General features: G+C 59.2%; 1 protein-coding gene across 3 annotated transcripts in view; it reads right to left on the bottom strand.

Annotated features, from left to right (window-relative positions):
* ST3GAL2 (ST3 beta-galactoside alpha-2,3-sialyltransferase 2) overlaps nucleotides 1-24,112 on the bottom strand; it is a 90,956-nt gene that overhangs the window by 5,483 nt on the left and 61,361 nt on the right. Inside the window, exons 2-7 of one of the 3 annotated variants that reach the window (XM_044986926.1) lie at nucleotides 21,756-21,840; nucleotides 13,347-14,660; nucleotides 7,258-7,451; nucleotides 2,589-2,768; nucleotides 1,194-1,239; nucleotides 436-555 (exon numbers count right to left, since the gene is read on the bottom strand). In XM_044986926.1, the coding sequence (XP_044842861.1) occupies nucleotides 436-555; nucleotides 1,194-1,239; nucleotides 2,589-2,768; nucleotides 7,258-7,451; nucleotides 13,347-13,676 (870 nt within the window). In that variant the 5' untranslated portion in view covers nucleotides 13,677-14,660; nucleotides 21,756-21,840. Of the gene's footprint in view, nucleotides 1-435; nucleotides 556-1,193; nucleotides 1,240-2,588; nucleotides 2,769-7,257; nucleotides 7,452-7,539; nucleotides 7,845-13,346; nucleotides 14,661-21,755; nucleotides 21,841-24,112 lie in introns of those variants that run through there. The other 2 variants (XM_044986928.1, XM_044986927.1) reach the window with 2 other exon arrangements.

Raw genomic sequence — 24,112 nt, forward strand, 5'->3', positions numbered from 1 at the left:
CCGGGTCCAAAGCACAAAGCAGAACCCTTAGCCCAGCCCAGCCCAGCCACCACTCCTGGCAAACCACCACCACTCCCAGAGGGAGCCGACACTTTTCCCAGAGGAAGGAAGCCTGCAAGTCTGATGCAGGATTGGCTTTTTCAGGCCATTTCAGCACGAAATGGATAGACGATAGCAGAAACCGCTGTCTAGGAGACAGTCACCATTGGCAACCGTGGGCAGACTTTGGCAATGCTGGGCTCCCGTGCAGGAACGCTGGGCATAGTCCTAGCCAGCTTCACACAGCCGGTACTGAGTGTTACTGGCCAGTGCCCTGCTGGACGGTTTATCTCTTGCCAGCACGGTGAGGAGGCGAGTGCAGGGGAGGGCACGTCACATGGAACCCCGGATCTCTGGCTCTGCCCTGGCGGCCTTACCAACCATTCCTGAACCCACCTCATCACAAACGTGAAGCGCGAAGAACAGCACTAGCATCCCCGTGGAGGGGTATCGCCCGTGGTGCTCGGTCCACCTGTCGTGAATGTATTTGAAGAAGGCTGGGTTGTAGATCTGCACCTGGAAGAGAGCCGAGGTCCAGAGGTCAGGCTGTGTAACTGCTCCCCAAAACTCAACACAGGGAGGGGAGAAGCACATGCACAAATAGCTCAGGAGCGTAGGCTGGTCTAGAACCTCCCTCCTCTAATGGTCAGAAACATTCTTCTAATTTGGGCATTGAAAAGTCAGTCCCACATTGCTTGGTTCTGCAGGAATCTGGTGCACTCTCCCAGGGCTGACCAGCTCCAGGCCACCCCTCTCCTGGGGACACAACTGAATGCAAGATCAGCTCTGGGATCAGCAGAACATGGTGCAACCTTTGGAAGAAGGCAACCCCCGAACCACGAGAAGTGAAGAGTCTGAGAAGTTCATGGTACCCCTCATCGTGAAGATACAGCAATGTTCACCGGCTTCTAGCTACCCCAGAGCCCCCGCAGCCTTGTCTGCGCTAGGGATGAAGCTGTTGGGCAGAGACGTTCATTTTGCAGCCAGGGCTGGAACGGTTGCCCACGTTCTCAGTGCCGAAGAGCCAAGGCAGAGTTAAGGGAAATGCTCCAGAGGGTGGGGGTTTCTCTAGCCAGCGGATGCTGAGCAGGGTGTTCTGTAGCCCTCCTACAGTCAGGACAGGCCTAGGAGAGGGAGCCTGGAGCCAGCCTTACCTTCTCCTTGTCCACGCGAAGGAAGGGCTTCACAGGCGCATACGTGCTGGAATAGCAGAGAGGCAGGTTATCTCCAAGGCGCACAGCACTCCACAAGGCGTTATCATGAGAGGGTACACACAAGGCAGGGCACAACTAACAGGAGAGGTCAGTCACTTGCGGCCCGATTCAGGAGGGTACTGCAGCCTGGTCCCACTGACAGCAGGAGCAATGCTCAGGTGCTTAAGGTTATGTACATGCCTAAGTACCCTCATGAATCGGGGCCTTTGAAACACGGATCCAGGCCTGCCAAGGGTGGTGAGGGGGAACTGCCAATGCACTCCTCCCTCCCTGCCCAGTACCTGGGTCCTGCTGGGGGGAGACAGACAGACAGACCCCTCTTTACAGATGGGGAAACAGAGGCCCAGAGAGATTACGCCCCATTTCCTTTTACTTTCCCTGCATTTACCTTCCAGTCACCTTGGCAATGGCTTCTCATTCTAGTATGGTGGGATCGTGTTAGAAGGAGGTGCCCTTCCGAATACTTGGGTACCTCAGGCAGTACCACACCTTTCCCCTGGAGGGCAGCAGTGGGGGGCTCTGCAAGAGATCCCTGCCTTCCCTCCCTGCATTAGGAATGGCTCCAATTCACTGTGTGGGCGAGTTACCAGCCCGTGCGGGCATCTGCAGGGGGTGGCAGGCGGGGGTCACTGCAACACTCGCAGGCGCACGCTTGGATCATCATTAAACAATCTTGACGGGGAGCGACAAGCCCGTGGGTGGAAGAAGAGCTGCTCAGAGTCTCCCTAGGGCCCCCTTCGCACCGTAGGCGTTAAAGGGTCTGGCTTAGGGGCCGCACATTTCCACTGCCCAGTGGCCTGCTGCCCCAGATTAAGCAGGCAGAGGCTGTAATTCTCTCCACGCCAGTCTGGCTCCTGGTCAAACCACCGGCTCTCACCCACGCCGGCCTCCTGCCTTCCAGGAGAGTTCAGCTCTGGCGAACGCGACTTGCCCCGCGGATCCGAGCACGGAGCAGAGCCCGACCAGTTTCCCCAGCACTACGTCCTACTAGCAAGTCCCCTTCCCCACCTCAAGGGGCTGCTGCTCGGGGAGTGCCCTGGGCACTCCTGAATACCACACGGAGCTGAACGAGAGGCTTATTTAGGGCCTGATCCTTTGCCCAAGGAACCAATGGCACCGTTCACTACTGGCTTTCGGTGGTGCAGGATCGGACTCAGAGCAGAAGCCATCAGAAGATGGTGGCTTCTGTTCATTCCCAGCGCTGCCCTGGGAGCCAGCAGCCAATGGGGACAGGTTCGGTGGCACCAGAGGGCCTGGCACACAGCGTCTCGGAGCTCGCTGGCCAAAGGCCAGGCAGGAGGGGTGTTTCTTCCCGCAGCCTCGCTGGCTACTCACAATCTGATCTGCCCGGTCGACAGGGCACTCGTGATCCACAGCAGGTCCAGGGCTTTGAAGGGCACCAGCACGAAGCTGACGTTGGCAGGCAGGTTCTTGGCACTCTCTGGGTACATGAAGTGATGGGTGGTCCTGCCCCCGACGTCGGCTTCAAACCCCACGGTGGGGGCCTGGTTCATCCTGCAGAGAGAGCAACCATCTCGTGACCTCCAGGTCGTTTGCACAGAGCAGCTGGATTGGTTAGATGCACAGGGCAGCAATTAGAACCTGCAGTCCTGCTCCAGCTGGGTATGTGCTTAGTAATCAATCCAAGGAACCCTTTCCATTCCCTCCCCCGCTGCTCAGCCTCCAGCCTCGGGGCTGCCTGTCTCCTCTTCTCTTAGACTATTTCTTTAAAAAAGAAATCCCAGCTACGGTCCTGCAGGGTTCAGAACTGCACTGTCCCGAGCCAGCCCACCTCCCGCGCACCGCTCAGGCCCACAGCCAGGCCCACGCTAAACACCCACAGCCGCCTCTGAACATCGCCTGGCGTTTCGGGAGCTGAGCCGCCAGCCCTTAGCTGGAGCTGTAACCCCATGTCACGGTGAGCAGCGTCAGTGTGACAGACAGAAGCAGGACTGCAGCCCAGCAAACATGCATCCAACGCTGCTTTTAAAGCCGTGGATTTCCACTTTGGGGCAGGGCCTATCTCACGGGCGGGGTTTGTGATGCACCTGGCCCAGTGGGGCCCCGACCTCAGCAAGTTATAGGAACGGGCACTGCCAGACTGGACCAGGGCAGGGATCCATCCCAGCTGAGAGCAGCCCGTGCTAGGTGCTTCAGCGGACTGAGCAAGAGACCCAGCCCCAGGGAACGCATTTCCCAGCTCCCCGTGCTCCTCAGTGCAGACTAGCTCCAGGGGCCAGGGGAAGAGACCTTGGGCATTTAAAAATCCCCCCCAAAGACTGGCTGAGTTCTAAATAATCAGGGCAGGGCAGGGCAGGGCAGTCATACAGAGCGACAGGGCCGACGAGAGGGGGGAAGCCGGTACAGATTACCGGGGCCCGGCGGTTTGGAAGGGGGCCCGGCTTCCTTGGCCCTGGTAAGCCGGTCCGCCCTTGCTGGGGGGTCCAAAAACTTTTTTTCCACCGGGGCCCGAACCCGCTCTCAGCGGCCCTGCAGAGCGATCTGAACTCCTTGGGAAGATGGCCCCAGTCAAACAAAATGTGGTAAATACACCCAACTGCAAAGTTATGCACCGAGGGCCAGGACTGCAAGGAAGGCAGATGGCAGACTGTGCCCTAGAAAGCAGTGACTGAAAAATGAGCTCTCGTGTGATGCTGTGGCACGATCCTTGGATGTACAAGCAGGGAAGTAGTGAGTCGGAGCAAGGCGGTGATCTTACCTCTGACCATGGCATTGATAGGACCGATACTGGAATCGTGCGTCCAGTTCTGGGGTCCACATTTTAAAAAGGATGTTGAAAAATGGCCGAGGGTGCAGAAAGAGAGCTGGAGAAGACACCGTAGAGCGAGAGTTAGAGCTCTGTCTGTTCAGCTCGTCAGAAGGCCAATTGCAAGGTGACCAGCTTAGCGTGCAGGTACCTTCACCGGGAGAACATCCCTGGTACTTTGTCGAGAGGACAAAGACCGAACGAGAACCACTGGCTGGAAGCTGAAGCCAGACAGAAATTAGGCACAAATTGTTCCCAGTCAGGGTGACTAGCTGGTAGCAGTGGGTTCTCCATCTCTTGATACCTTCAGCTCAAGGCTGGATGCCTTTCAGGAAGATCTCATCAAAGTCAAGTTGCTGGGTTTCATACAGGGCTATCTGGGTGCAATGTAATGGCCTGTGATACACCAGCGATCAGGCTGATCTAATGGCCATGAACGCTATTAATATAGCAACTCACTGGCTCTTCCCCGCAGCAGAGTCACGTTTCTCTTGTGATTTTGCTCTTTTCCACCACCCAGAGCCCCTGGCTGCACTGTGCCACATCACCCATAGTCCAAGCTGCATTTCACCACTACGTGGCAGCAGTGAAGCAGGAATTGGACAAGGAGCCGGTTGCAGGAGAAGCCCAGGCTGCACGCGTTTCGGGCCTGGCTTGCGGCCTCAGTAGCGAGCATCCTTTCCAGGTTGAAACTGTCCCCAAGACACAGACAGATGGAACGTGACTAACCCCATATGTGTTCTATTACTTACACACACACACACACGACAGGAAACGCCCTAATTACAGGCTCCTGTGCAGCCTCCCATTAGCCCCCGGTGCTGCTGCCTGGCGATACAGGCTTCAATGACATGACCACTTCCCGTGCAGCTGGCTCATTTTGTGCGCAGGACAGGGCAGTGCTCAGATAATGAACAGCAAGGGACAGTTCTGACTGTGATCCACAGGGCTCCCCGCAAACAAGCAGCGCCAGAGGCTGCTGGCACGGTGACATGAGTGCGCATGGATCCCTGATGGAGCCATCACGGGGGATGCACAGGCCGGCCTGGAGAACATTCTCCGTGAGCTTCCCTGAGGATGGGCGATTAGAGACAGGGCAGCAATAGTGGAGTTTGTCAGCGTCAGGAGCTGGTTTCTGGAGCAACGTCCTAACGGAAGGATCGATACAATTCCACTGGGGCAGCGAGACTGCAGCAAAGGTGGAGCTGGAACAATTCCTGCCTCCTGCAGCAGCTGCTGCATTCCGGCTCCAGCACCGTTCTCGGCTAGCTATGTACGGGTAGGGCCCGACCCAATTCACGGTCCATTTTGGTCAATTTCACAGCCGTAGGAATAAAAAAAATAAATTTCAGCAATTTATAATCTAAAATGTCACGGAGTTGTAACTGTAGGAGTCCTGACCCAAAAAGGAGTTGAGGGGAGATCACAAGGTTATTGTTGGGGGGGGTACTGCTACCCTTACTTCTGTGCTGCTGCTGAGGGGTGCTGCCTTCACTGCTGCTCTGTGGCTGCCCAGCTCTGGTTAGCCTGGTGCCAGCTCTGACGGCAGCACCCAACAGCCACCGCTCTGCGGCCGCCCAGCTCTGACGGCAGCACCCAACAGCCACCGCTCTGCGGCCGCCCAGCTCTGACGGCAGCACCCAACAGCCACCGCTCTGCGGCCGCCCAGCTCTGACGGCACCCCCCAAGAGCCACCGCTCTGCGGCCGCCCAGCTCTGACGGCAGCACCCAACAGCCACCGCTCTGCGGCCGCCCAGCTCTGACGGCGGCACAGAAGTAAGGGTGGCAATACCCCCCCACCAAATAACCTTGCGACCCCCTGCAACTCCCTTTTGACTCAGGACCCCCAATTTGAGAAACGCTGGTCTCCCCCGTGAGATGGATCTGTATAGTATAGGATAAACGCACACAGAAGACCAGATTTCCCAGGGGGGAGAGCAGATTTCATGGTCCACGATGCGTTTTTCATGGCTGTGAATTTGGCAGGACCCTACGTATGGGGCAGGAAGAACAGCCTGATTTTCAGACACCAAGCTGAGCTGGCAGGTAGAGCGAGTTTTGTTCTGGCTTAGGTGAGTGAACAGCGCCTGAAAGTCAGAGGGAGAGTAAACAACAGCCAGGCACTTCTACGGCGCCGTCCATCCCGAAGGCTCCTGGGGGCTTCACGAACCTTTCCACGCGCGGGGCAGCACCGCTGAGAGGCAGCTGCCACAGGACAGAGGATGCTGGGCTGGCAACCGACTGGCAGCACCCTGCCTAACAGTCGGGTAGCGCAATGCACATAGCGAGGGCTGAGTCTGGTCAGTGAGGGCTGGGTAAGCCTCTGCACCGACGAAGGCAGATGGGACCAGTTATCCAGGCAGACTCTCAGCTGCAAGACAGGGCTGGCGTTTTGGGGAGAGGCCCATTCCTGATCACAGCCTTACTTCACAAGTTGAGCCTCCCAGTCGGGCTGAGAGCGAGTGTGGGGAGCTGGGAACTCAGGAGTGGGGAGCAGCCGCCTTCCCTTGTAGCTGCTGGGCTGGAGACTCATCCCCATTGCATCCCTGGCCCCCCCCGGGCTCGTGGACCTGGAGCTGGGAAAGCCCATGCTGGAGTGTTCACACGGCATCGTGAACCTGGGCTGACAGCTGCTGGACACGGGTCTCGCACTCGTGCTAAGGCCTCCAGCCACGCTACAGACCAGGGCTTGGACCTGAATCACAGCAGGACCTGGGCTCTGACTCACCTCCTAGCCCGCTCCTATGGCCCAGGTCCTGAGCGCTGGCTGCCCCGAATCCGACTGATCCATGTGTGGATGGAAGGGGGTATGGGCTCAAACCCGAGTCACAGCCTGGGCTCGGGGTGCAGTGGAGACACACCCAGGGAGGCTGCGACCTGACATGGCATGTGCTAAACACTGCAGCACACCCCACTCCCTGCTTTCCAGGGCAGGGCCCAGCCTGTCCTGCGTTCATCAGACACCGCCGCTCCCCAGCGACACGACAGCCCCAGCTCTTCCCGAGCCTGGCGGTAATGAAACGAGGAGAAGCCCCAGCCTGGGGAGGGCAGAGGACTCAGCAGCCCTCGGAGGACTGGGGAGGGGGGCGGGAAGCTGCTCTGAAATGAAGGCAAGAGCCAAGCCCTTCCAGCTAGTTTGCTCAGACATGATCCGACGTGGAAGCCGGCCCAGCGCTGAGACGGTACCTCCGCCGGCAGCTCACCGCCCCACGGGAGCCGGCCGCACCGGCCACCCACCTCATGACGAAGTCGTGCCCGTCGATCTCTCGCCCGTAGCCAGAGCCGCGCAGGTTGCCTGAGTTGCCCACCACGGCGCAGCGCCGGCACGTCCTGGGGTCGCGGGAGCCGTAGGGGTTCTCGCCCGGCACGATCCGGAAGAGCTTGCCCAGGACTTCATTAGTGTTGTGGGACTTGAACTGGGGCTGCAGCATCTGCAGAGACACAAGGGCCAGTGAGACGTCAGGCCGGGAGAGGTTTCTATAGCACCCATCTCCATGGCACCCAGCCCCAGCCGCCCACCTGGGCTGGCCAGTCCTGCTGCCAGGCACTGCTCAGACTGCGCCCATCGGCTCGGCTCCTGGGGCACTGCGCAACGGAGGAGATGGTGCCGGCCTTAGCAGCAAGCTCCTGCAGGCATGGGAGCAGCACGAACAGCGCTCCTGGGACAGGACCGGAGACCCACAGTGGTGCGGGGGGGAAATCAGAGGAGAAAGGAAGGGGCACGATGTTAAAGCAGGGGTGGGCAAACTTTTGGGGCTGAGGGCCACATCTGGGAATAGAAATTGTATCACAAGCCATGAACGTTCACGAAATTGTGGTTGGGGTGCGGGTTCTGGTTGGGGGTGCGGGGTCCAGGGTGGGGCCAGAAATAAGGAGTTCAGGGTGCGGGAGGGGGCTTTGGACTGGGGCTGGGGCTGAGAGGTTTGGTGCAGGAGGGGGCTCCAGGCCGGAATCGAGAGGTTTAGAGGGTGGGGGCAGGGGATTGGGCTGTGGGGGAAGCAGGCTCCGGGCAGTGCTTACTCCTGAAAGCAGCGGCGTGTGCCTTCTCTGGCTCCTACACAGAGGCGTGGCCACGCTGCCCTGTCCACTGGGGCCACCCCTGCAGCTCCGATTGGCTGTGGTTCCTGGCCAATGGGAGCTGCGAGGGTGGCGCTTGGGGTGGGGGCAGTGTGCAGAGCGGAGCCCCCTGGCTACCCCTAAGCATAGGAGCCGGAGGGGGGACATGCCGCTGCTTCTGGGAGCCAAGTGGAGCGGCCCCCACCCCTGCTCCCTGGCTGGAGTGCTGGAGCTGCTGCATGGAGCAGCCCCTGACCCTGCTCCCCGGCTGGAGCTTGAGGGCCGGATTTAAATGGCTGGCAGGCCAGATCCAGCCTGCGGGCCGTAGTTTCCCCACCCCTGTGTTAAAGGAACAGCAACATATTTTCAGTCTGGGCCCAAGACTTCTGCCCCGTCCCGCAACCTCTGTGCCTTTAAAGACAAGGTTAAAAGTGCCAGACCTTGGGATGGCTTTGATCCCACCAGAGGCTCAATCTGAAATACGGCTTCAGCATTAGGTAGGCTTTGCTGCAGCACCCAGAGGGCACAGACCAAAAATAGCCCATAGGGGATTACTCACGCTGCCTGGGTTCAACCCCCGGCTGGATAACAAGCTGAAGCAGTTGGCATACGGCTACCACACATCAGCCACTGCTACTCCCACTCCCACTCCGAGTCTCTCTTGCAATTGGGTGGTTGGGGAAGCCAGCATGAGCTGTGCCTGGCTGCCTGATGGGCAGCTTGAGTCTCTTACACGCTTTGAACGGACTATAAGACTTTGCGTTTAAGCGGAATCCTTTGGAGACAAAAGTGCCTCGGAGAACCAGCAGCATCAGGTTTCAAATTCTTTGCATTTTTAACTATGCGGTTTCCTTCCCTGTGTCATTTACACTATTCTGGCCTAGTAACATGGGTGTAGTAAGGCGGGGTGTGGTTTTGTCTGGTTTTTCTTCAGAAGATGGAGCTTACAACCAGGACGGTGTTATGGGGGTGTCTGTGACCCTTCCAGACCGTGTCCTTATGTCTGAAAGCTCCTTATTCGGCACCATTAAACAGGAACGCAGAATTGCCAGAGTGGATCACACCCAAACCCCATCTAATCCACGTTCCATCTCCAGCAACTGCAGGGACCCCGGGGTGGGCAGCCATGGGATAATCTGCCCCCACATGAGGTCACCTCCTGGTCCCTAAGCCCATCGTCTTGCAGTTTGGTCCCCCTTGGACAGCAGAACTGAGCTAGCGAAGTCACTCTCCTTTCCAGTGCACTGCCCTGCCAGACTCTTTCACACTAGCGTGGCAGCAGGCTGGTTTGCCAGCACTGCAGGGGAAGTCGTAATGAAACCCATCGCCAGCCAGATGGAAGAGCGTCAAGAAGGACGGTTCACGTAGTGCTGGCGGCCGGCCTGGCGCTTCGGAGACAACTGAGACGATGAGGGACCCAATTCTCACTCACACTGTTCGCTTCCTTATTCCTGACTTACACCCGCACACGAGTGGGCCCACGCTGCTTAAAAACACAATCGCGCTGGAGGGTCTAATGGACTCTGCAGATCTGGGGTCAGCTCCCTGGCTCTGCCACAGACTCCCGGGCTGACCCTGGCCAAGTCTCTTATTTCTCCCTGTGCCGCTGGTTTCCATCTATAAAATGGGGATAGCGCTTTACTGGGGTGTTAAGGAGGAACTCAGGGTTTGTGGGGCTCAGGTACTGCAGGGATGCGAGTCCTCACAGGTCCCAGCCAGTGATTTCGGTCCACGTTGCCCTGAGAGCATCTCGTATGAAGCACCTGCCTTGTTCTGCCCAGCAGCCAAATGCAGCAGGCTACAGAAAGGGAGGCGGAAGGGCAGCTTGGTGCTGAGAGCCGAGACAGGGCAGCAGAGAAACGTGCAGTTGTGCCGGCCGATGGCTCCAAGTCCAACCTCTCCCATCCCTGAAGAGGGACGCTCTCCCGAGCGCCCACCCATCGGCCTGGCCCAACAGCCACCGAAGACCCCCTGGATGGTAACAGTTTGCAGGACCAGCTAGGTCATACGGGAGCCAGTGACTGCTGTGGAGCAGCTCCCAATTCGCAGCCCCTCCACCCCAGCGTGGGAACTGTCTCAGGAGATACACTGCATAAGGGCAATCATCAATATGTAAACAGCCCGATGCGCCTGCTCCCATGGCTAGAGCCCGCTGTCTGAGGGAAATTAGGCCATTCCACTCCAGCAGCTGCTGCGTGGTTGGCAGCCATCACCTCCAGCCTGTGCCCCAGCGACAGCCCCCAGTCGCGAGGGGTGCCCAGGCGGGCAGGCGCCAGGGCAGGTTCTGCAGGGGAGACACCGCATGCCGCTCTGATGCCCAGTTAGCAGCACTCCCCTGGATTGCTGGGAGTTGGGAACATGCCAGCAAAGCTGCTGTGCTGGGCGAATAACAATCCCGAGGCACCGTCTGCTCCCAGGAGACGCGGGCTGGAGTGAAGGGGTCAGTGCTCACCAAAATTTCGAAGGAACCATCCAGCCAAGCCAGGGAAAGAGTGAGAAGGACTCTGTTGCCCAGGGGATTAGGGCACTCGCCTTGGATGCGGGACACCAAAGGGAGTGATTTAGACAGAGTGGGATAGCCTGAGCCATTCCAGAATAGCCTGTAGCCCAGTGGCCAGGGCTCCCTGCTGCAGTGGGGAAGAGCCAACCTCACAGCCCTTCTCCACATCAGTGGGGGGCGGGGGGGGGGGAACGACACACATGAACCCAGAACCCCCCTCCCTGGTGAGTATCCACGGGGCTAAAGCTCACAAGGGTGGGGCCCCACCCCGGCCGTTTTGGGACTTGCTTGCTGTTGGCAAAACGCCTGAAAGTTGAAACTAAATGCAGGGGTCAAAGGAAACATTTCGCCAAAGGAGACGTTCCGGCTTCTCCCGTCTGGTGGAAGCGATTCAGGGAACTCGGCAGGAATTCACCAATACTTGGGTCAGCCCCAAACAAGCCATTCAGCTGAAAGACGTCACCCAGCCCTACTCGTTCGCCAGCCGCAAATCCAGGGCTAGCGTAGGAGAGTGGGGGCGGCGGCGGTACCTGGGGGGAGGCGGAGCTTGACCACGTCTCATTTAGGAGCCTAGGTTAGTTTATCCACTAAGCCATTGGAGCAGGGCTCTCGGGGCCCAGGCAGAGCCAGCATTGGGTGGGGGTAACGGAACGAGCCCCTCATGGCGGATCGAGAGCCCACGCACCATCACAACTGACGGGGACGGGTGGGGAGCACAGGGGCTCTCGGGGACTCCCGGAAAGGATGTGGGAGCTCCCAAGGACGAGAGCTAAGACTCTCCTTCTGCTAGCTCGGCCTGAGCCCCTCCATTAGCAGCTGGGCCAGCCAAGGCTGTGCCAAAGCAATAGCGGCCTCTCCAGCACACAGCCCCGGCAAGCTGCTCTGCACACAGAGCCGTGCAGCAAGAGGCAGGAAAGGCTCGAGCCCATGGACAGACAGGGCTCGTTACCCAGAGCTATTTGGCACGCCAGGGGCTTCTGTCTCCATGCCACCTCTTGGCCACTAAACCTGGAACATCAGCTAATGGCCCTGCCAGGAGGGGCGGGGCAGCCCCCCCAGTACAGGCCAGTGTCGCACTTGGAGCAAGGAGAAGAGTGTGAAGAGCAGGAACACCCCCCACCCCCCGGGGCCTGCACAGCTCAGGCGCCAGGGGACAGGCCTAGCAGGAGAGGCTGCTGTTGCTGCGGAGAGAGACCCGGTCACCCTCCCAAAACAAGCCAGCCAGGTCCCAGACAGCAGCCAGGCCGAGATGCAGGAGGCTGATGCCGCCTTCCGTCGGGAGTGGGGCGTAGCCACCAGGCCCCACTGCAAGCTAGGCTGGCCAGGCTGCTCTGGGCACAACTACTTTTGATCCATGGGGTCCCAGATGCACCGAGCCCCCTCAGCTCAGCAATGGCTACACACACTCGGCACTTCTGGAAGAATGAAAAGTACAAGCTGGCAACTGGCAGCTCCCCTCCCCACATCTTGGCAGCTGCATGCGGGCACCTGGACAGGTGGCAAGCTGGACAGCTGGCTTGAAACCCAGAACCAAGACATCTGTGTGTCAGGGTCCCCAAACTGCCTGTGGCACATGGCACCCAGCACCCAGCAGCAGGGCAAGATCTAAAAAGCCTCGTTTTCACGTTGGCATCGCCCTTCCCACGGAAAAGAATCTCTCTGTGCACAGGCAGCAACGCCAGCAACAGAGATCCCCTCACTGGCCCCCATGCTCAGCAATCCCTGGCATCTTAATTGGGTTTCAGGACATCTGCCTCACACCTAACCAGGTGCTCCCACAGCCCCCCCATCATCTGCATGAGCACCATGACCGTCTGCGCCAGGAACGTGCCAGGGTTCTCTATCCAGGGTAACAGGGAGACGGGATCTTTCCTTGCGACACACAGTTAAAGCACGAGACTGGATGCATGTCTCCAGAGCAGAGGGGATCTATCCTCGACAGCACACGCTAGGAACTGGGGGCCGGGGGAGGGGGAGGAGGAGCCTTCAGCCCACGCGAGGTGACATTCTTGGGGTGTCCCCTCCCCTCCCCTCCATGGATACAATCACCTTTCTGTGAGGTGAGGTTCATCCCATTTTAAGCTGGGGAAACAGAGGCCAGAAGAGTGACTCACCCAAGGCTAAGGAGCAAGTCAGTGGCAGAGCTGGGACAGGAGCCCAGGGGTGTGATTTCACACCTGTGCTGGCAGGACCAAACGGCAGAGCTGTGCTTCCTGGTGAAAATGACTTGAGAAGTGGGCAACGGAGGGTCAGGTCCAACTCCCAGCTGTGCTGTGTGCACTAACCACTAGACCGCACTGCTCCCTGCAGGCTAGACACAGGAGCGCCCCTACTTCCCCAATCTCCACCCTCTGTTCAGTGCACTCAGCCCCAGGGAAGGCAACGGGGCTGCACAGGGGTCACTGAGGTAGTGCTCAGCCTGGGCGATTGCATCACTGCGGGGGCAGGAGCTAGGAGGAGCCCAGCTGGGCTCAGGACCAGCGTTGCCAGACAGCCAAGGCCTGTCTGATTGGGAGGCCCCGAGAGCCAACGGAAGAGGCGCCCTGGAAGGCAGGTTAGAACGAGGCCGCCAGCAGGCTCTGGCCCCTAGAGGGGAGCGGGTCAGTCATTCGAGCAGACCTCCCGGGAGGCCAAGGAACGTGGCTTGTCCAGCAGCAGTGCGGCCTCTGGGTGGGTGAGACAAACTGCAGGGACGCAGGAGACTCCCTCCCTCCCAGCACGAGTGCTTGAGATCCACCGACCCACGGCCCCCTGGCAGGGGCTCACTCACCATCCACCACCTCTGGACGTCCAGCGGGAGGTCCATGTTCTCCTTGGTCCACACCGGGGAGATGTTGCTGTCGTAGTGGCTGGTGAACCACGCCAAGGCCCCTGCGTCCTCCGTGCACCTGCGGCAGGCGCACCCCTCCCCGAGGCGCCCGCCCTGGCTGAGGCGCTGCATGCCGGCATAGCCGGGCACCAGCTTGACCCGGTGGAAGCCGCCCGGGCTGCCGGGGTCCAGGTAGGCCATGCTGGGGTGCGAGTACGTGAAGAGGAGCGACATGACGAACGCCAGCAGGAAGGCGGTCGAGAGGAACCAGAACCGCAGGGAGCACTTCATGGTGGAGGGGGGAAGAGGAAAGGGCCTCCCTGCCAGGGCAGGGGCGGGGTCACCGGGTCCGCTGGGTTGGCTGCTGACGTGCCAGCCGGCCTGTGCCGACAGTACGCTGCCCACCCTCTCCGCGGCAGCGGCAGAAGGGCATAGGGCAGACTGGGGGGATGCACAAGGCAGGGGGGAAATACACTGGAGATCGGCACAGCGACGCGTCCAGCTCCCTGGGGGCTCTTTAGTAACCGCAGGTGCAGTCACGTCTCTGGATGCCCAGAGCCCAGCTGGGCCCCAGATGCTCCGTTACAAGCCCAGGCGGGGAGCGAGGGAGCTGCTGGAAGTCCGGCTGCCAGTCCCCAAGCCCTGGATTAACAAGCAACAGGAGCCTGGGTCTCTCGTGGGCAAACGGCTCCCCTCTGCCTTGGGCCCCAAAGGGGAGCCGGGCTCCTCATCTCCTGCAAGCTCCACTGGCCCGGGGAGCGAAGGGAGCGCGTCTCGGTGCGCGCAGACCCAGGGTCTAGCCCCTTGTCGGCTGGTCACCTGCTGCAAGACTCTGTCCAGGAGGGGGAAGAAAAGCGCATCTCAGGGGGACTCTGCGTAAGGGGCTTGAGAGCCAGGTTCCCACCGCGCCTCGCCCGCACCTGGCTGGCTGCTGCTTTCCATCAGCGGCTCCTCGCAGCTGAGGGGGCCTCCCCGGCTCTGGTTGCCTGGGAGACAGCTGAGCTCTTGAGGAGCTCCACATCTGTAGCAGGGCCCAGGAACAGCTGCAGCTTGGTGGGGGTCTCTCGGCAGCTCCCCCCGCCCCCGGGCCGTGTGCGCAGCTCCTGCTCAGGCCTTCCACGTGCTCTCAGGAACCCCCAGCTGGCGTTCAGCTGCAGCCTCCCTCATGCTCTCCGGAAGCCGGCCTTCCCTGCTGCGTAGGCCTTTCAATAATCCCCTGGCAATCTTCCCCTGCCGCTCGGCTGGAGGAGCTTCTGCTGTGACAAAGCCCTGGAACTGCAAGGGGGCAGGGATGGGGGAGAAAAGAGATTTAAAAAAACAAATCACTAACAGCATATAAAAAGCTCAACTGCTAAACCCCACAGAGCCAGCCACTGCCACCATGAGCCTAAACTCAGCCAGGGGGCAGCTGGAGCCCAGCAGCCCACCTAGGGCTAGTGAAGCAGAGAAGCTAGAGGAAGATCTCCGTGAGTGGTCAGGGAGAGTCTGAAACGTGCCCCCTTCTCCCAGTCCGCCTCAGGCTCCGTCTGAACGGCTGTGGTACGCCAGGTCCTCTCCGGTGGGAGTAGAGGAAGGGACACCCCTGCTCCGAGACCACTTTGCCTGGGCTCTTGTTCAGTTTGGCACCGGTCACAAGCGCAGTGAGGTTGGAAAGTCCCTGCATGAGTCAATCCCGGGAAATCCCCGAGCCCCCATCACAAGAGAGATTGCATGGTTAGCTGCAGTTGCTTGGAGAGGCCCAGGGCTTCCACAGTCGAGATGAGCCACTCACTGCCTGGAGACCCTCCCCAATGCCCAGACCCCACAGGTCCTGCTGGAGCCAGCAGGCGCCGCTGCCACCAGAGTTCAGGTTAGAGCCATGCCATCGACCTGCACAGATATAACGCTGCTTCTCTGGACTAGCTCGCGACTGCCTCTAGAAGGTCAGTGGAGTCACTGCAGTCCCTGGGAGATGCTGGGCCGGGCCCGACAGTCAGGGTGGAAAGGGCAGCCCCCGCGCCGGCAGTCTGTGGGGTGGGTTACCATCAGACCATGCTTCTTTAGAGGCTCTTTGATACCTACCCTCCATGGATTTTGCTGGGACACAACGTGAACCCGCTCCTCACACTCCTCTCCCTGCTCCACCTGGAGGCTGCCCTTCAGGCCCCCACCCCAACACCCACGGGATTAGACCCACTCAGAAGCAGGGCCTGACCCGCCTGACTCACTCCCCGCATGGCAGCCTCCAAGACGTGACCAGTGTTTCAGGTGGACCCATCCTTGCCAGGAGGAATAGCCCTGCCGCTGACAAGACAGACCGCCTCTGCCCCAGGCCAAGCCAGAGCAACCACTGCCACGAGCAGGCATTGCGTCCCCAAAGGCTCTGGTTACAGATCATTCCAGGGAAGGCGCTGCCCATGCACAGAACAGCTCAGGACTGGCAGAGGGAGGGATGAGCAAGGGTTAAGGTGGCTGCGTGGCTCAGGATTAGCAATGGTGTCTAGGCCCTTTCACTCCTAGATGGCCGGTTCAAGCCTGGCTCACGTCAGTGGCTGCCCCACCACAGAGCCTCTTGGGTGATCTCAGTCCAGTTCCTCCTGCATTTGAGAAGGGGGCGCTCCCCTCAGAGAGGCAGGAGGCCACGTGCAGCAATGAGAAGAGAATGGGGTCAGGAGCCAATCTGGGACACTACAGAATTGACCCTCGGTCTCCACCACCACCAGCTTCCTGTGGGCAAGTGGCTTGGTCTAGGCCTCAGGTCCCCATCTGTGCAATGGGGAAAGCAGCCCTGGCCTCCACAGGGGGAGGAGCTGTGTGAAGATAGGCACATGAACCACAGGGGATGCTCAGGTACCATGGTGACAGGAGCAAGGTAGGTACCAGAGGAAGGCTGGGCAAGGGGTGAAGGTGCAGGTGTGCGGGTGGAGTTGAGGCATCAGGAGACCCGAGTTCTATTCCCAGCTCTGCCAGTGGACTCCCTGCGCAGGCCGCCCCCAAAGCACTAGGGATGAGTAATTCCCACCAACCCGCACTGGGGAGGGGGACATGCGAGATAATTTCTATCCGTGAAGTAAATCACTGGTACAATTCATTAGTGTCTTACCAGAGCACCCAGATGCCCCAGTCACGGACCAGCACCCAACAGCACCAGGTGCTGTACAAGGATGCCCTTTGCCCCCAAGAAGATTCACCAATGGACCGTGCTGGAGGAGTGCAGATCCTCTGTTGGGCTGGTGTGATGCCCCTGCCTGGGGAGCTCAGCCAGCATGTATCCATAGGAAATGGATGCATTTCTGATACAAGGGAAATGTACACAGGGGTTTGTATAGAGCAGAGGTGGGCAAACTACGGGCCAGATTGGCCCGCCAGCCATTTTAATCCCGCCCACAGGGGAGCGGGGTCTGGGGCTTGCTGGGGAGCAGCGGCATGGCTCTCCTCTGGATCCCACGCGTAGGGGCAGCCAAGGGGCTCTGCTCTGCATGCTGTCCCCACCCCATGTGCCGCACTCGCAGCTCCCATTGGCCAGCAACTCTGGGAGCTGCAGGGGCGGTGCCTGTGGTCGGGGCAGCATGCAGAGCCGCTGGGCCGTGCCTCCGCGTAGGAGCCGGAGAAGAGAGATGCTGCTGCTTCCGGGAGCCACTTGTGGTAAGTGCCGCCCGGAGCCTGCACACCTGAGCTTCCCCCCACACCCCAAATCCCTGCCCCAGCCTTGATCCCCTTCAAATCCTCCAAACCTCTCAGTCCCAGCCCAGAGCCCTCTCCTATACCCCAATTCCTCATCCCCAGCCCCACCCCAGAGCCCTCACCTCCCCCCCAGCCCAGAGCCCCCTCCTGCACTCTGAACTCATTTCTGGCCCCACCCCAGATCCCACACCCCCAGCCAGAGCCCTCACCCCCTCCCGCACCCCAGCCCCAATTTTGTGAGCATTCATGGCCCCCCATACAATTTCTATTCCCAGATGTGGCCCTTGGGCCAAAAAGTTTGCCCACCCCGGTATAGAATTTCATTTCATGTGTTTGCCTACAGGCGGCCAGTAGGGGGCGTATTTATACCTGCCTAGTCTCTTGCGGAAGCAGATGCTTCTCACCTAGTGAACTGCGGTTCCCGTCTGTGAGCAGTGGGCAACATGACCTTTCAGAAAAGCCTCCCACAGCACTGAGTCCTGCTGCCTCTTGCTTTCCCTGACGCTGGACTGTGCCAGGACGTGGGAGGAGCCTTCTGCGAGGGCCAAGGCCCCAAGTGCTGTCAGAGGCAGAGGCGCGCAGAGCCTGCCAAGGCTTGCAGTCAACTGCTCACAAACCCAGCCAAGCAGAAGATGGACAGTCTTTTCCACTGCACTGCCTGCCTGCCCGGCGGCAGTGCCAAGGTGAGCGGTGCCTCTCTTGATTTCTACCCTACTGCGGCCTTACAGGCTGATCGACTGGCAGCACAGGGAATTTAAAGGCAAGTTCAGTGCATGGGTTATTGGAGACCTATGTTCATTCATTGCAGCGAGCCAGGAGAGACATCCCCCGCACTGGCAGGCCTGGATACCACCTTGGGCAACCTTAGGCGGTGAGCCACAGCTGGTAAGATCTCGGCTATTAAGGCCTGCCTCCCTGTCAGCCCACTCACTGGCAAGGCAGGAGTGGGCCCTGTGGAGCCCCCCAATCATCGGGAGCCGTGTGACTTGCTGCCAGAGACAAGGTCTGGAAATCCCAGCTGGATCCTGGCTTCCAGGCCCAGAGCAGATGGGATAATGGGATGAAAGCAGGAATGTCCCATGCAGAATGGGAACAAGAAAAACCTAGCACTTGTGGGACCTGCTGGTTGGCACCTGCGATCATGGCTATCGACGGGTATAAGAGGAAGGGAGTTTAAGCTCCTTTTCCAGTTCGCCATCTTCACTCCTGCACGTTCCCGTGCTGAGTGTTTATTGAGGAAGTTCTGATCTATTTCCTGTTCCGGCACTCAGGACTTAGCTGACCCCCTGCTGCTGTGTGTTTGGCTGCCTGTCTGGGACAGGCTGAATGTCCCACTTGAAATCATAGAATCATAGGCTTGGAAGCAGGGGTGGCTCTAGACATTTTGCTGCCCCAGGCACGTGCTTGGAGCGCTGGTGCCTGGAGCCGCCCCTGGTTGGAAGGAATCTCAGGAGGTCATCTAGTCCAACCCCCTGCTCAAAGCAGGACCAATCCCCAGACAGATTTTTTGCCCCTGTTCCCCAAATGGCCCCCTCAAGGATTGAACTCACAACCCTGGGTTTAGCAAGCCAATGCTCAAACCACTGAGCTATCCCTCCCCATGTTATCCTAAGGTGAGTCGCCATAGAATGAAAGCTCTGCTGAGAGCACAACCAGAGCCTGTCCCCTAATGCGCAACCCAGCAGAGATAGGGTTGGAATTCCATGGACCACATCCAGCATGGGTTCCAGATACAATGTGCCGATCAACTGCACTACGAGCTTGGAGGCTAATGAGTTCTCTAAAGTTAGAGCCGGGCCAGCATAACCTTCCTCCATGCTGCACCTCCCACTCCCCAGCAATGGGCCACAGCCCTTTCTAGAGGGATCCACCAGTTTCCACAGCAATCTCGTGCCCTCTGAGCTGAGGCCAACAGCAAGGGGGTGGCATTTGCTGCAAGTCCCTGCATCAAGACCCCACCTTCCATGAAATCATAAGCTACCTAGGAGCCAGCCAGCCACAGCTTTCCTCCAGGTCAAGCTAGGCTGAATTCAGACTGGCCACTGAAGTCGGAGGCACTGTATCCCCATTACCAATCCCCTCAGAAGAGGCAATGCGACAGTAACGAGCCTCTGAAAATACCAATGTAAGTGGCTTATTCACTGTGCTCACCTAGCCTGACCTCCAGCATAACACAGGCCAGAGACCTGCCCCACAGTCATTCCTAGAGCAGATCCTTTAGAGAAACATCCGAGCTTGATATAGATATTGTCAGTGATGGAGAATCTCCCATGCCCCTTGGCAAATTGTTCCAATGGTTAATTGCTCTCGCTATTAAAAAAATTACACCTTATTTCCAGTCTGAATTTGTCTAGCTCAGGGGTTGGCAACCTTTCAGAAGTGCTGTGCCAAGTCTTCATTTAGTCATTCTCATTTAAGGTTTTGCGTGCCGGTAATACATTAACGCTTTAGAAGGTCTCTTTCTATAAGTCTATAATATGTAACTAAACTATTGTTGTATGTAAAGTAAATAAGGTTTCAAAATGCTTAAGAAGCTTCATTTAAAATTAAATTAAAATGCAGAGCCCCCCGGACCGGTGGCCAGGGCCTGGGCAATGTGAGTGCCACTGCAAATCAGCTCGCGTGCTGCCTTCGGCACACATGCCATAGGTTGCCTACCCCTGGTCTAGCTTCAACTTCCAGCCTTTGGATTGTGTTAGACCTTCCTCTGCTAGACTGAAGAGGCCATTATTAAATATTTGCTCCCCATGTAGATACTTGTAGATTATAATCAAGTCATCCCTTAACCATCTCTGTTAAACTAAGCAGACTCAGGGAGCTCAATCTAGCATACAAGGCAGGTTTTCTAACCATTTAATTGTTTTCATGCCTCTTCTCCGACCCCTCTTCCAATTTAATCAACATCCTTCTTGAATTGTGGGCAGCAGAACCAGACACAGGATTCCAGCAGAAGTCGCACCAGTGCCAAATACAGAGGTAAAATCATTTCTGTACTCTTACTTGGGATTCCCGTTTATACATCCCAGGATCGCATTAGCCCCTGTGGCCACACTGTCGCACTCAGAGCTCATGTTCACCTGATCATCCACCACACAACCCCCAAATCTCTTTCAGAGTCCCTGCTTCCCAGGATAGAATTGCTCATGTGTAAGCATGACCTACATTCTTTGTTCCTACATGTACACATTTGTATTTAGCCATATCAACATGCATGGGGTTTGCTTGCACCCAGTTTACCAAGCCAGTCAAATCTCTGAATCAGTGACCTGTCCTTTTCTTTATTTACCACCAATATGTGTCATCTGCAAACTTTATCAGTGATGATTTTATGTTCTCCATCAGTGCATTAATAAAAATATTAACTAGCCCACTGGAAACACACCCATTCAAAGATTCCCCATTTACAGTTACATTTTGAGACCTATCAGTTAGCCAGTTTTTAATCCACGTAATGTGTCATGATTATTTGATATCATCTTTTTTTTTAAATAAAAATGTCGTGCAGTATAAAGTAGAATACCTTACAGAAGTCTGAGTATAGCATGTCAGCACGACTACCTTTATCAACCAAACTTGTAATCTCATCCAAAAAAAAGCTATCAAGTTAGTTTTACAGGATCTATCTTTCATAAACCCTGGCTGATTTGCATTCGTTACATTACCCTCCTTTGATTCTTTATTAAATTGAGTCCTGTACCAGCCACTCTACTATCTTGCTTGGGTTTGCTTGGGCAGTGGCAGTTTTCTACAATTCCTAACATCTGATTTATAATACATTACTATTAATTCCACTTTGCTGCCATTATATATCCAGCTGCCTTCATTTCCCGTTTAAACCAGGTCATGGGTTTTTTAAGTCAGCACAGCCTTCTTCCTTGTTTGAGAACACGCTCGATGCCTAATAGCCCCAAATGATTCCCAAGGGTCAGTCACATTTTTCTGATTAAATTCTTCCTCCCATTTGATTTCTCAGCCATTAAGACTCGCACACCCTTGATAGTCCAGAAAGTCACCATGGTACCATAACGGAAAGGGTATTTGCAGCTATGAGCCCAGCTCATGCAAGGAGCCCCACCTAAGCCAGTGGGGCTAGCAGTACAGGAGGGTTCGCCAGGCTAGCCTTGGACTCTGACATTCCCAGCACTGAAAATACGTATTGAAGAGCTGTCTCTCACATCCAGTCGCTTCCGCTGGGCCCCCCAAGGACCTGCTTTTGACTGGGCTATGCAAGCCAACAGGAGCTCCACGCCAGCAACGCCAGGCGGACATGGAGCGAGAGGCAGAGGCAGCTTGCAGAGGGAAAGGAAGAGAGAAGCCATGCTGCAGATGTAGTCTCTCTGACCTGGAGGCAGATGAGCGGTGTACGACCCAGGCAGGCCATGGCATATTCTGCAGCAGGTCAGCACACAGCAGGCAAGTGCAGCACCAGGCATTGGTTGTGTGGCACATGGGATGCAGCCTTCACATAGGCAACATTTCCTGGGATCCATCATTTCTCTCAGGGACTAAACACCTCATTTATCTAACAAAGCCCCGCCTCAGATCACAGCAACCAATCACAGCTTCCCTGGGCAGGAGGGAACCTGCACTGGAGCATGTGTTTAAACATGGAGCATGTGACCTGGAGCCAAAACGAATCAAAGTGGGGAGAAAGGGGGAGCCAGTTCAGACTGAATCCCTCCCAACAGCCCCAGCCACCTCACTCACCTCCTCAGGTGGCTCCTCTATCCATTCAGCTGACCACCTGCTCACTCCCGCAGCGATTCGTGCAAGGCCCCAACCCTTCCGCTACCTGCGACAGAAAAACAGCATCAGCGCTGGCTGCCAGCTGGTGCGGTCCAGTTCTCTCCAGGCCTAACCCAATGGCTCTCCAACTCTGCCACCGTGCAGGGCAGAGACCATGTCCCCTCCCACCAGAACAGCGCCCCCGTCCCACACACGGCCCTCCCCGGCTCTCCGCCCCTGCCACCAGAACAGCGCCCCCCGTCCCCCACATGGCCCTCCCCGGCTCTCCGCCCCTGCCACCAGAACAGCGGCCCCCGTCCCCCACACGGCCCTCCCCGGCTCTCCGCCCCTGCCACCAGAACAGCGCCCCCGTCCCACACACACACGGCCCTCCCCGGCTCTCCGCCCCTGCCACCAGAACAGCGCCCCCCGTCCCACACACGGCCCTCCCCGGCTCTCCGCCCCTGCCACCAGAACAGCGCCCCCCGTCCCCCACACGGCCCGCCCTGGCTCTCCGCCCCTGCCACCAGAACAGCGCCCCCCCGTCCCACACACGGCCCTCCCCGGCTCTCCGCCCCTGCCACCAGAACAGCGCCCCCGCCTCACACACACGGCCCTCCCCGGCTCTCCGCCCCTGCCACCAGAACAGCGCCCCCGCGCCACACACACGGCCCTCCCCGGCTCTCCGCCCCTGCCACCAGAACAGCGCCCCCGTCCCACACACACGGCCCTCCCCGGCTCTCCGCCCCTGCCACCAAAACAGCGCCCCCCGTCCCACACACGGCCCTCCCCGGCTCTCCGCCCCTGCCACCAGAACAGCGGCCCCGTCCCACACACACGGCCCTCCCCGGCTCTCTGCCCCTTCCACCAGAACAGCGGCCCCCGTCCCCACACACAGCCCTCCCCGGCTCTCTGCCCCTGCCACCAGAACAGCGCCCCCGTCCCACACACACGGCCCTCCCTGGCTCTCTGCCCCTACCACCAGAACAGCAGCCCCCCGTCCCCACACACGGCCCTCCCCGGCTCTCCGCCCCTGCCACCAGAACAGCGCCCCCGTCCCACACACACGGCCCTCCCCAGCTCTCCGCCCCTGCCACCAGAACAGCGGCCCCCCGTCCCCACACACAGACCTCCCCGGCTCTCTGCCCCTGCCACCAGAACAGCGCCCCCCGTCCCACACACACAGACCTCCCCGGCTCTCCGCCCCTGCCACCAGAACAGCGCCCCCGTCCCACACACACAGACCTCCCCGGCTCTCCGCCCCTGCCACCAGAACAGCGCCCCCGTCCCCCACACACGGCCCTCCCCGGCTCTCCGCCCCTGCCACCAGAACAGCGCCCCCCGTCCCACACACGGCCCTCCCCGGCTCTCCGCCCCTGCCACCAGAACAGCGCCCCCCCGTCCCACACACGGCCCTCCCCGGCTCTCCGCCCCTGCCACCAGAACAACGCCCCCCGTCCCACACACGGCCCTCCCCGGCTCTCCGCCCCTGCCACCAGAACAGCGCCCCCCCGTCCCACACACGGCCCTCCCCGGCTCTCCGCCCCTGCCACCAGAACAGCGCCCCCCCGTCCCACACACGGCCCTCCCCGGCTCTCCGCCCCTGCCACCAGAACAGCGCCCCCGTCCCACACACGGCCCTCCCCGGCTCTCCGCCCCTGCCACCAGAACAGCGCCCCCGTCCCACACACACGGCCCTCCCCGGCTCTCGGCCCCTGCCACCAAAGCCGCGCCCCCCGTCCCACACACGGCCCTCCCCGGCTCTCCGCCCCTGCCACCAGAACAGCGGCCCCGTCCCACACACACGGCCCTCCCCGGCTCTCTGCCCCTTCCACCAGAACAGCGGCCCCCCGTCCCCACACACGGCCCTCCCCGGCTCTCCGCCCCTGCCACCAGAACAGCGCCCCCGTCCCACACACACACACGGCCCTCCCTGGCTCTCTGCCCCTACCACCAGAACAGCAGCCCCCCGTCCCCACACACGGCCCTCCCCGGCTCTCCGCCCCTGCCACCAGAACAGCGCCCCCGTCCCACACACGGCCTTCCCCGGCTCTCCGCCCCTGCCACCAGAACAGCGGCCCCCGTCCCCACACACGGCCCTCCCCGGCTCTCCGCCCCTGCCACCAGAACAGCGCCCCCGTCCCACACACACGGCCCTCCCCGGCTCTCCGCCCCTGCCACCAGATCAGCGGCCCCCCGTCCCCACACACAGCCCTCCCCGGCTCTCCGCCCCTGCCACCAGATCAGCGGCCCCCCGTCCCCACACACAGCCCTCCCCGGCTCTCCGCCCCTGCCACCAGAACAGTGACCCCGTCCCACACACGGCCCTCCCCGGCTCT

The sequence above is a fragment of the Mauremys mutica genome, chromosome 14, assembly GCF_020497125.1.
Source record: "Mauremys mutica isolate MM-2020 ecotype Southern chromosome 14, ASM2049712v1, whole genome shotgun sequence".
NCBI classification, from domain to species: Eukaryota; Metazoa; Chordata; order Testudines; family Geoemydidae; genus Mauremys; species Mauremys mutica.